Source organism: Aquarana catesbeiana, linkage group LG13, assembly GCF_042186555.1.
Source record: "Aquarana catesbeiana isolate 2022-GZ linkage group LG13, ASM4218655v1, whole genome shotgun sequence".
Taxonomy (NCBI): Eukaryota; Metazoa; Chordata; class Amphibia; order Anura; family Ranidae; genus Aquarana; species Aquarana catesbeiana.
This window is the reverse complement of record NC_133336.1, coordinates 180,516,201-180,529,661: the sequence shown is the minus strand read 5'-3', so window position 1 is coordinate 180,529,661 and position 13,461 is coordinate 180,516,201. Positions and strand designations below refer to the sequence as shown.

General features: G+C 42.0%; 1 protein-coding gene across 2 annotated transcripts in view; it reads right to left on the bottom strand.

The window, feature by feature from the left end:
- LOC141117019 (SLAM family member 9-like) overlaps positions 1-11,596 on the bottom strand; it is a 202,549-nt gene extending 190,953 nt beyond the window's left edge. For both annotated transcript variants that reach the window (XM_073609590.1, XM_073609589.1), the window contains exon 1: positions 11,299-11,596. In XM_073609590.1, the coding sequence (XP_073465691.1) occupies positions 11,299-11,359 (61 nt within the window). In that variant the 5' untranslated portion in view covers positions 11,360-11,596. The remainder of the gene's footprint in view (positions 1-11,298) is intronic.
- Between the last annotated feature and the right edge of the window lie 1,865 nt (positions 11,597-13,461).

Genomic DNA, 13,461 nt, shown 5'->3' with positions numbered 1-13,461 from the left:
TTAATTCCACAAGACTTACCCACGAGATTCTAACCACCTTCCTGGCAGAGGCATCTGCCATAATCAATTCAAGACCACTTGTTCCAGTGTCCAAAGATCCAGAGACCCCAACTATCCTTACTCAAGCTACTCTTCTTACCCAGAAGCTTGGGTCTGTTCCTGTTCTACCTGGAAACTTCAAAGCAGGAAACCTGTGCTATGACCAGTGGAAGAGAGTACAACACCTCGCCAACTGCTTCTGGAATCATTGGAAGATGGAGTATCTTTCTACTCTGCATGGACGCAGGAAATGGCAACGTCTGAACCCTAACATACAAGTTGGAGATCTTGTTCTGCTTAAGGACTGCAGCAAGCTGAAAGAATCGAATGACCCATGGGACTTATTGTAAAGAGCGTTCCTAGTGAGGACGGTAAGGTATGCAGGCTGGGGGTGAAGGTTTCAAGACAAGGGACTGTAAAGACCTTCATCAGACCTTTCACGGAACTTATTCTGCTCTTATCCTTTGGAGAATGAACTTGTTTGCCTACACTGCTGGATCCTACTTGCGACTTCAAGAAGAAAGTGTCTTGGACTTAAGTTGACATATCTTGAAGCCTTGAATTTAAGAGTCATTGTTATTGCATTATATGCATGTTCTTTTAATGTCTTTCAGGTCTTCAAGACATCCAGCAAATTACACTGTTGTTATTTGCAGTTGCATCACTACCCTTCTGATATATATATATATAGACGGGGAGTGTGCTGCCCCAACAGGGCATAGAATATATATATATATATATATATATATATATATATATATATATATATATATATATATATATATATATATATATATATATATAGTTTCTCTAACCATTTTCTATGGACGTTATGTTTAGTTACATGCTGCCACCTTGTGACCCTTTGTGGTAATGCGCCTATTTGTTATTTCTTTGCCTGATTTATGACACACTTCCTTTCTGTGTAATGCTCCACCCTTCTTCCTGAGTTTGTACTTCCTGTGTAATGGAGACAGCTTAACAGGCCACATGTAACAACGGCACATGTATTCTACATAAGTAAGCTACAGACAGTATCATCTCTTGACCGCATAAATACCACAATCCGTTCATCTATTTGTATCCTGTAATCTGCTGTAACCTGATGTTCAGAATAAAAGCATCTTGTGGATGGAATCGGTATTTGGTGAGTTCAAACTATCTGATGAGGATTGTCCTCAGTAATTATATCTTATACAGGCCAGGCATAGAGGTCTCACAAGGGATAGTCGCTTCACAACAATCGGAGTCAGAATATTCACACTGTTTTTCCAGAGGAATCTAAAATGTATTTATTATTTAATATCCTATACTAATCTGTGGTATTGCAGTCAGCTCAATTATAACATCTGGGTATGCTCCTAGTCGGTGCGATTAACATATTGGAGTTCATTAATTAAAACTGGAGAGTGCAAAATCTGGTGCAGCTCTGCAAAGAAACCAGTTGGCTTCCAGGGTTTTTTTGTCAAACCTTTATTGAGGAAGCTGATTGGCTACCATGCACAGCTGCACCAGAGTTTGCACTCTCCAGTTTTAGTGAAACTATTACTTACAAGGTATAGTAATTATTATCACTTCTATATAGCCTCATTTTACTTTCCTTTCTATCATTTCACATCATTATCATATTTTAAATTCACTCATTCATTTGTATACTCTTAGACCTTTTTATCTATGTATATCCTTTTGCTACCATTTATCCCACTGGTCCGATCCTCACTCACCTTCCATATGGACTATTTCTCACCTTATTGAACTTGAGCCTTTTTTTTTTCTGGCACCTTTCACTCGATTAGGGCTTCTTTCTTTTGCCCTCGTTGCATGTCCTGGCCCTGGATTTACCAGCCGCCATCAGCTCCTGTTTGTGGAGGCTTCTGCACATTGCTGGGGCCGCTGATATACTTAATTGTTGGTGCTTATTTTGCATCTTTTTTTTTGATGTTTCAACTGATGTGTAAATATGCTTTTTGCATATTAGTGGACCTACTTTAATTTTACTTTGAGCAGTCCCAAAGTGAAAATTATATTATAACCTTATTGTTCGTAACATGGTCTTCCCACAGATATACACAAATCCAATCTTGGCTGTCTGCTGAGGGAGTGGGCGCTGTTCCACATAATGCGTAGAGGCTACTGCTCTATGAATATATGAATTGAAGTGCCTCTGCAATATTGTCTATACATCATTATTAAATATATATGCATACTGAGATATGGTTTTATGATGACATATTCAATGTCAAAATGTGTGTTTTTGTATGCAATTTCAAATAAATTTAGTATTTTTATAGCACCTAGTTACTTCATTCGGCACCACTCATTATCCACTTGCTTACTGAGCACTTAAACCCCCCTCCTGTCCAGACCAATTTTCAGCTTTTAGTGCTGTCGCACTTTGAATGACAATTGCGCGATCATACAACACTGTACACAGATGACATTTTTATCATTTTTCCCCACAAATAGAGCTTTATTTTGGTGGTATTTGATCACCTCTGCGGTTTTTATTTTCTGTTAAAAAAATTGAAAAAGACCGAATTTAAAAAAAAAAAATGTTATATATTTTTTATATTTTGTTATAAAATTTTGCAAACAGGTAATTTTTCTCCTTCATTGATGTACGCTGATGAGGTGGCACTGATGGGCACAGATAGGTGGCAGTGATGGGCACTGATGGGTGGCAGTGATGGGCACTGATGGGTGGCAATAATGGCAGCACTGCTAGGTGGCACTGATTGGCGCCACTGGTGGGCATTGATAGGTGGCACTTGTGGACATTCATAGGTGGCACTGCCAGGTGGTATTGACAGATGGCACTGCCAGGCTCAGATGAGGCATATGTGCCTCCTTCCTCTTCGGGACCCATGTCCCTTTAACATAAGCTGGTAATCGGCTTTTTTCAGCGTGAGGAGAAAAAGAAACCGAATACCGAGCTTTTGTTTACATCATGTGATCAGCTGTCATTGGCTGACAGCTGATCACATGGTAAGGAGGCGGGATCGGCCCCTTACTCGGATCTGTGATCATCCGAGTCTCCGTGACTCGGTGATTACAGCGCGCTCACCGCGCGCCCTGCAGGGTGTGCGCGGTGCGCGTGTACAGGGGAGGACATCCCGTGACGGCCTCCCGGAAATTGAGGTCCGTGCTGTAGCCGTCATTCGGCTATGGCCTGGAACTCAAGTGGTTAAAGTCTCATGGGCAAATCTTTTCTTTTTTTTTGTTCTACCAAGTATAGGGGACTGAGTGCTGCCCTTGTCTAAGCACATGTGGCCTTTTCCTCTTTAGTGAGTGAATCACATTGTACATGTGGTTTTAACTGGTGAGGGAAAGGGAACTGTGTTATATAATACTGTGTGAAGCATGACATTTTTTATAGTCTTGTTATAAGTATAACAAATGCTGTACATTTTGCATAATAATTGAAGCCACGTATTTAATCAAAGTAACTGCTTTTATGCCCGCACTTGGACCTCTATATCCAAGTTTTAGGGTCTTGCATTCATGGGATACTAGAATGTTTGAGGTGACAGCAATCCGCAAGACTTTGGCCTGTAGAGTGTTTAGGTGTGAGAAAGTGCAGAAAGAGCTGGGAAGGGGAAGGGAGGAGGAGGAGGTCATTTTGTAGATGGTTGTTGAGAAAGGATGGCTGGGAGGGAAGCTCTGCACCTAAAGTTCAACTAGCACTTAACTACATAAGTAACAAATAACTGCATTGGTTGCACCCTACAAAGCATCCATATTGGGGGTCGCAGGGGGTATAATGATCCTTCAATAACTGAATCTATATCCCATATGTGGAACCTCAAAGAACAGCTAGAGAGGATCTCTAGAGGACAAGCAGTTGATTGATAGATCTTACCCCTCCACTCATAAATCAGGTTTCATTCATGGAGGCTGTAGTAAGGGCTTCTATGAATGGAGCAATAAAAAGGGAAGGCATAGATGGCCACTTTTGACTTGTGCCTGTCACTGTCTCTTAGCCCTGTTAACCTCCACTGCACCAGAAGATTACAGCGGCAGAGGTGAAAGGAGTTGGGGGGGCATCGGCGGAGGAAGATTTTGGTGAAAGGAGGACACAACAGCACAAGAGACGCATCTCGCTAAAGGGGGGGAATAGCTGCTCTATGTGTGGAATCACGTACCTGTACATTACCCTTTAAGAGACAGCTTGCGGGTGCGCACGCCCGCCGGGAGCTCCGTGAGTCGGATCGCGGGTCCCGCGGACTGGATGTCTGCGGGGATACCCGCGATCGTCTCACGGAGAGGAAGAACTGGGAGATGCTAATGTAAACAAGCATCTCCCCGTTCTGCCTAGTGACACAGTCACTGATCACAGCTCCCTGTGATCGGAAGCGGTGATCAGTGACGTGTCACTCGTAGCCATGCCCCCTAACAGTTAGAATCACTCCCTAGGGCACACTTAACCCTTTCCTAGCCCCTAGTGGTTAACCCCTTAACTGCCAGTGTCCTTTTTATAGTAATCAGTGCAATTTTATAGCACTGATAGCTGTAAAAATTACAATGGTCCCAAAAATGTGTCAAAATTGTCCGATGTGTCCGCCATAATGTCGCAGTCACGATAAAAAAAAAAAAAAAAAAAAAAAAAAAAAAAAATCGCAGATCGCTGCTATTACTAGTAAAAAAAAAATTATTTATAAAAATACCATAAAACTATCCCCTATTTTGTAGACGCGATAACTTTTGCGCAAACCAATCAAACGCTTATTGCGATTTTTTTTTACCAAAAATATGTAGAAGAATACATATCAGCATAAACTGAGGGAAAAAAAATGTTTTTATATATATATTTTTGGGGGATATTTATTATAGCAAAAAGTAAAAAATAATGCATTTTTTTCAAAATTGTTGCTATTTTTTGTTTTTAAAAAAAATAAAAACCGCAGAGGTGATTAAATACCACCAAAAGAAAGCTCTGTTTGTGGGGAAAAAAAGGACATCAATGTTGTTTGGGAGCCACGTTGCACGACCGCGCAATTGTCAGTTAAAGCGACGCAGTGCCGAATCGCAAAAAAGTGCTCTTGTCTTTGGCCAGCGAAATGGTCCGGGGCTTAAGCGGTTAACAGCATATAGCGTGAGCAGATGTTGCATCTCATATTTCATTTGTTCAGTCCACTGAAAGTTCTCAGGCCTCCCCCCTCCAAGAAGCAGTCATGTCTGAAAGAAAAAAAAAAAACCTGATCTACCGACTCGTAGCTTGATCAGATTTTCTAAACCAGGGAAACCATGGAACCCTTGGTTTCCTCCAGAGGTTGCTAAGGGTTCTTCCAGCAATGAGTTTCTGCCTCTCACAATACAGGTCCATCTCATAAAATTAGAATATCATCAAAAAGTTAATTTATTTCAGTAATTCAATTCAAAAAGTGAAACTCATATTTTATATAGATGCGTTACACACAGAGAGATATATTTCAAGCATTTCTTTCTTTTACTTTGGACTTGATAAAACACAATGGACCAACACCAGCAGATGACATGGCTCCCCAAATCATCACAGACTGTGAAAAAGTTTGCATTTCATTTGGAAATCAAGGTCCCATAGTCTGGAGGAAGAGTGGGGAGGCACAGAATTCTAATTACATGAGGTATAGTGTGACGTTTCCACAGTCGGTGATGATTTGGGGAGCCATGTCATCTTCTGGTGTTGGTCCACTGTGTTTTATCAAGTCCAAAGTCAGCGCAGCCTTCTACCAGGAAATTCAAGGGTACTTCAAGATTCCCTCTGCTGACCAGCTTTAAGGAGATACTGATTTAATTTTCCAGCAGCACTTGGCACCTGCCCACACTGCCAAAAGTACCAATACCCGGTTTAATGATCATGGTATCACTGTGCATGTTTGGCCAGCAAACTTGCCTGACCTAAATTTGTGGGGTATTGTCAAGAGCAAAGCCACGAAATCTCTGCGCTTAGGACAGAGAACAAAGGAGAGAGAAGAGGAAGAAAAAGAAGAAGAAGAAAGAGGTCGGGGGGGGGGGGGGGGGAGAGGTGGGGATGAAAGAAACAAGGGGGTGTATACCCCACTAAAGAGAGAGAAAAGATGAGGGAAAAGAGGTCAGTAAGGAGAGATAGCAAGAAAAGAGAGAAATAGCTAAGGAGAAGGTGTGCTGCCTCCCCTAGTTAAGCCCTCAAAGAGGGCTAACGTATGTACCAGAATGTAAATGGGGGTATGACGCTACCTTGTGGGGGGTATATAAGTGGTTGCAGTAAATACTGATAAGGATATTATAATGAATAGTATATTGACTAGTATATACCATACGCAAAGAGTGAAAAAGTGCAATAACTCATAAATGGATTAATACCATAAGTATATACCATACGCAAAGGGTGTTAAAGTGCAAACTCATAAATGGATTAATACCATAAAAAATTGTGAGTCCAAAAAAATGTGATGAAAACACCCCATACACATATAATTCATTCACATATAATAACAAGTGTGAGATATTGGTCAGTTGCAAGTGATGACCACTAGGTGCTACTACTATATATAAACTGTGCAACTCTTGTGATGAGTCCAACGTGTTCCAGAAGTAAATGACAAATGCAATCCAATCGGAGAAATAAAGGAAAAAATAATAAAAAATAATAAATAATAAAAATAGTAAATAAAAATCCAAATGAAGTGAAAATACAAAATGCAAAAAGTCTATTCAAAAGTGGTATATTCCCAAAATGTAAATATCATGACAAAGTTCCAAGAGCTTTAGTGACTGTAGTGCCCACAGAGGAGAATATCCGTGACTTCTGTGCTCCCCCTTTTGGCTCCCCACTCACCGGCTCCCAATACCCCTGCAGGGGTGACAGACACTTTAAGATCCCAATGCCGTCCGCTTGGTAGGTATCCCGTGGTTGCTGAGATATGGGAATCGCCAGAGGAATCCTGCACGATGTCCATTCCATGGAATGGACATCGTGCAGGATTCCTCTGGCGATTCCCCTTCTTGGACGTGGAGTAAGGTGATAAGGTGATATGGAGGAGTGACCTGGAAATCCTGGGAGAGAGGATACCATATCTCAGCAACCACGGGATACCTACCAAGAGGACGGCATTGGGATCTTAAAGTGTCTGTCACCCCTGCAGGGGTATTGGGAGCCGGTGAGTGGGGAGCCAAAAGGGGGAGCACAGAAGTCACGTATATTCTCCTCTGTGGGCACTACAGTCACTAAAGCTCTTGGAACTTTGTCATGATATTTACATTTTGGGAATATACCACTTTTGAATAGACTTTTTGCATTTTGTATTTTCACTTCATTTGGATTTTTATTTACTATTTTTATTATTTATTATTTTTTATTATTTTTTCCTTTATTTCTCCGATTGGATTGCATTTGTCATTTACTTCTGGAACACGTTGGACTCATCACAAGAGTTGCACAGTTTATATATAGTAGTAGCACCTAGTGGTCATCTCTTGCAACTGACCAATATCTCACACTTGTTATTATATGTGAATGAATTATAGGTGTATGGGGTGTTTTCATCACATTTTTTTGGACTCACAATTTTTTATGGTATTAATCCATTTATGATTTTGCACTTTTTCACCCTTTGCGTATGGTATATACTTATGGTATTAATCCATTTATGAGTTATTGCACTTTTTCACTCTTTGCGTATGGTATATACTAGTCAATATACTATTCATTATAATATCCTTATCAGTATTTACTGCAACCACTTATATACCCCCCACAAGGTAGAGCCATACCCCCATTTACATTCTGGTACATTGTCAAGAGCAAGATGAGAGACACCAGACCCAACAATGCAGATGAGCTGAAGGCCACTATCAAAGAAACCTGGGCCTCCATAACACCTCAGCAGTGCCGCAGGCTGATCGTCTCCATGCCACACTGCATTTATGCAGTAAGGAACCCCGACCAAGTATTGAGTGCATACTATACTGTACATGGACCTACTTTTCAGTAGGCCAACAATTCTGTATTAGAAATCCGCTTTTATTGGTTTTATGTAATATTCTACTTTTCTGAAATACTGAATTTTGGGTTTTCACTAGCTGTAAGCCATATTTATCAAAATTAAAATAAAGAAATGCTTAAAATATATCACTATGTGTGTAACATCCGTCTTCCTGCTTAGCAGAAAGCCAGGATCTGTGTGATCTCCCTTGTCAGAACGGAGATTTGCCTTGTTTACACAGGCAGATCCCCGTTCTGTCACTGCAGGAACGATCGCGGGTGGCCGGCGGACATCGAGTCCACCCCACCCGCTGAATGGCTCGTGCGCACCGCCTGAGGCGCCGTGTACGAGCCTACATACAATGACAGCGATTCACGGGTAACCAGCCACATTGCCTCAGTACAACTGCGGTGGCTGGTCCTTAAAGCGGTGTTCCAGGCTTTTTTTGTTTATTAAAAGTCAGCAGCTACAAAAAAAGTTTAGCTGCTGACTTTTAATAAACAGACACTTACCTGTTCCATGATCCAGCGATGCGGCCGCACAGAGCCCGCCTCCTCTCCCCCTTCTCTCCTCGGCGGCTCCATTGATATTGTGGGCTTTCACTGCGCATGCGCAAGCCGCGCTGCGCTCTCCCAGTGGACAGGCAATCTTCTGGGACCTGTCACGTGTCCCAGAAGATTGCCGAGAGGGAGAGGAGGAGTTGCCTAGGTGGCCTGTAGGCGAAACCAGGAAGTGGGACATGGAGTCCCCTTCAAAACTAAGCACCCACTCCCCCCCCCCCAAAAAAAATGACATGCCAAATGTGGCATGTAAGGGGGCGAGGATTGCTTAACCGCTTGATATCCGCGCTATAGCCGAATGATGGCTACAGCGCAGACCTTAATTCCCGGGAAGCCGTCATATGACGGCCTCCCCTGTGCACGCGCCCTGCGTGCTCCCTGCAGGGCGCGCACCGAGCACGCTGTGATCACCGAGTCACTGAGACTCGGTTGATCACCGATCCAAGTAAGGGGCCGGTCCCGGCCCCTTACCATGTGATCAGCTGTCAGTCAATGACAGCTGATCACATGATCAAAACAAAAGCTCTGTGATCGTTTTTTTTTTCTCCTCGCGCTGACAGTGCGAGGAGAAAAAAAAGCCGATCACCGGCTTATTAGCAAGGGACATCGGTCCTGAAGAGGAGGAGGCAATAATGCCTCAATTGTGCCACCAGTACCCCCTGACAGTGCCACCTGACATTGCCACCTGACAGTGCCCACAGTGCCCACCAGTGCCACGTATCAGTGCCCATGAGTGCCAACTATCAGTGCCTACAAGTGCCACCTATCAATGCCCACAAGTGTCACCTATCAATGCCCACCAGTGGTGCCAATCAGTGCCACCTAGCAGTGTTGCCTATCAATGTACCAGATCAGTGCCCATCACTGCCACCCATCATGCCCACCAGTGCCGCCTCATCAGCGTACATCAATGAAGGAGATAAATTACCCTTTTTAAAATTTTATAACAAAATATAAAAAAAAAAAAAATTTTTTTTTTTTTTTTTTTAAATTCAGTCTTTTTACATTTTTTTAACAAAAAATAAAAACCGCAGAGGTGATCAAATACCACCAAAAGAAAGCTCTACTTGTGGGGAAAAAAATGATAAAAATGTCATTTGAGTACAGTGTTGTATGATCGTGCAATTGTCATTCAAAGTGCATCAGCGCTGAAAGCTGAAAATTGGTCTGGATAGGAGGGGGGTTTAAGTGCCCTGTAAGCAAGTGGTTAAAGCGGAAGTTCCACTTTTGGGTGGAACTCTGCTTTAAGTGGTTAAAGTACATAATCCAGAGACTCAGGCTCACATTAGTTTGTCTCTAAAAAGCTCATCTTCTTTCAGCTGTCAGTTTGTAAAAAATGTTGGTACAACCTAAATACGTGTAATGTACAGTAGTGATGGTCATTCTCATCTAGCAGCCGATGTGCACAGCTTGGTTCAATGTTATCCCAGTACAGCGCGTGCACGAGAAACCTCCAGAAAACTGTGAGAAGAACTTCCTAGGGGCCTCTGGCACTGTTACATGCTATTTATCATGGATGGAGGAAATCCATCCTGTGGCGCACAACAAGGAAATCTAAGAGTGTGTACTTACAGCTCCCTTTAGCCCTGGTTCACACCAATGCGTTTTGTCATGCAATTTGACAGTTCAAAAAAAAAAAAAAAAACAAGTCACACCCTATTTGCAGCAAGGTTGCAGTGACTTCGAAAAAGGTTCCTGCACTATTTTTCTGCAATTTCATTGCGACTTGTATTGACTTGCATAAAGTCGCAAGCCACAATGAAATTGCACTGATCGTCGGCTTTGAAATTTCGCTGAAGTAGCGCAGTTTCAAAGCCGCAATGGTGTAAACCAGGGCTTAATCTATACATAGCTAGAGCCAAACAAATATTTGTAAGCATATCTTTAAGGCCCATTTCACACTGAGGCGCTTTGCAGGCGCTAAAGTGCTAAAAATAGCGCCTGCAAAGCGCCCTGAAAGAGCCGCTCAATTCACTCCAAAGGCTTTCACACTGGAGCGGTGCGCTTGCAGAAAAGTCCTGCAAGCCGCATCTTTGCAGCGCTATAGGAGCAGTGTATTTACCGCTCCTAAAGTGCCCCTCCCCATTGAAAACAATGGGGCAGCGCTGCAAACCCGCCCGCAAAGTTTTAACCCTTTTTCGGCCACTAAAACCGCCCCGCTAGCAGACAAATTGCGCAGCTAAAATGACGGTAAAGCAGCACTAAATATAGCGCCGCTTTACCGCTGGCGACCGCCCGCCTCCCTCACTGTGAAAGTAGCCTAAGCCTTTACAACAGAAAATGTAAAAATAGCCCCAATTTGAAATAAAAAACAAAACAAAAACACACCCAACGTGCAAAGTTGATGATTTTCAATCCCAGTGATTTTCATTCCAAGCAAAAAATGTTGCATTTACCATGTTTACCATACAAAATGATTTCTACATCAGTGCTGATGATGTTTGCCCATTAATACCCTGACTAACTGAGCCTACAGCAATGGAAAGTAGAGGGGATGTATCTCAGAGCTGTTGTTTAGAGCAACTAATCTGAATCTTGGTTTCTTTTGCTTACTTTAGTTCAAGTTTTATTCTTTTATTTATTTTTTTATTTCATAAATTATTATTTTGTTTTTTGCAGCCTTTGCTTTCCATTGCACAGTCTTCCTGTTTTTAGATTTACAATAGCAATATAACTTGGAGGACATTGGATCGATGGGGCCCTGGAACAATATCAGACTTGGAACATAAAAATAAAGCAAAATATAATTTACTAACCTGCTGATATGAAGCATTTTGTGCTTATGAGGACGTAGAGGATTCCTATGTGTCTGAGCATGGCGTAATCCGGATTGCTTGTAGAGTGACTCAGTTTATTTCCACAAACCAAATAACGTTATCGCAATATTCTCCATTTTCTGTAATTCCATTAGCTATTGCAGGCAGAAATTGTGTAGAATATGTACTAAAGTTGTTTATGTCCTCATGTTTTCATTAAACAAAAGGCTGCTGAAGTCTACTGTCTACTAGTGCTTTCACTGCTTTGTGAACAGTGTCATTTATATGGGGGAGGAACATTCTCATATTACTTAGCCACAAACTTAACCACTTCAATACTTTTAGCCCTCATCGTTGTCGCACTTTGAATGACAATTGCACGGTCGTGCAACACTGTAACCATATGACATTTCTATAATTTTTTTTCACAAAAATAGAGCTTTCTTTTGGTGGTGTGTAATCATCACAGTTTTTTTTGCTAAAGAAACGAAAAAACATTTTGAAAAAAAAAAAAAAACAGAAAATTGTTTTATACTTACCGTAATTTTCTTTATCTGGTGCCTATCCATGGCAGCATACCTGTGACAAGCTCTGCCTTGGCTCCTCCCTCAGGACCAGTGAATATTATAAAAGAAAAGGATTAGTGCGCTCCCAGCATTCTACGTAGTATGGTATACCGTAGGTGGGATTGTATTCTGCTATAGATAGGCACCAGGAAAAGAAAATTACGATAACTATGAAACATTTTTCTGTTTTTGTGGTGCCTCCATGGCAGCATACCTTTGACAAATAACTAGCTGAAATGGGTGGGATGATGCATAGTAAAAGATGTATTTGAAAAATAATTGAACCACTTCAGCCCTGGAAGATTTGGCTGCTGAATGACCGGCCATTTTTTGCGATTCGGCACTGCGTCGCTTTAACTGACAATTGCGCGGTCGTGCGATGCTGCACCCAAACAAAATTGACGTCCTTTTTTTCCTACAAATAGAGCTTTCTTTTGGTGGTATTTGATCGCCTCTGCGGTTTGTACTTTTTGCGCTATAAACAGAAAAAATAGCGACAATTTAGAAAAAAAACACAATATTTTGTACTTTTTGCTATAATAAATATCCCCATTTTTTTAAAAAAAAAGCTATTTTTTTTCTCAGTTTAGGCCAATATGTATTCTACATATTTTTGGTAAAAAAAACCGCAATAAGCACATATTGATTGGTTTGCGCAAAAGTTATAGCGTCTACAAAATAGGGGATAGATTTATAGCATTTTTATTTATTTAATTATTTATTTATTTTTTACTAGTAATGGCGGTGATCTGCGATTTTTATCAGGACTACGACATTATGGCGGACACATCGGACACTTTTGACACATTTTTGGGACCATTAGCATTTATACAGCGATCAGTGCAATAAAAATGCACTGATTACTGTAAAAATGTCACTGGCAGGGAAGGAGTTAACACTAGGGGGCGATCAAGGGGTTAACTATGTTCCCTAGGTGTGTTTCTAACTGTAGGGGGAGGAGACTGACCTAAAGGAAATGACAGATCGTAGTTCCTAGCTAATAGGAACTCACGATCTGTCACGCCTCACAGAACAGGGATTTGTGTGTTTACACACACACTTCCCTAGTCTGCCTCTCGTGCCCACGATTGCTTATGGCAGGCAGGCATCGCGACCGTCGGCCACGAGCATCGGCACCCCCACTGTGCAGCGGGTGCCTGCTATCCCGATCCCGCGAGCCGACGTATAGCTACGATGGCTCACAGTATAGTGCCGACCTGCCGCAGTAAAATGACGGCGGCTGGTTGGCAAGCGGTTAAAATAGGCAAATGCCGGCCTGATAGCCTGTCTGCCAGTTTCTACAGATGAGAAAGCTGCCGGGTCTACTCTGTAATGTCTCGTAAACGCATGTTGGGATGACCATGATGCTACCCTTTAGATCGTTTTGATGAATACGTCAGCTCTGGCCGTCCAAGAAGCAAAAAACAACCAGCCCAACTGAAGAGGGGGTTCCAGTCCCTTATCCCTGTACACCTTCTTAACCAACTTAATTATCCATGAAACTATTGTACTAGAGTAGGGATGAGCCGAACACCCCCCGGTTCGGTTCGCACCAGAACCTGCGAACGGACCGAAAATTTGCACAAAAGTTAGACCC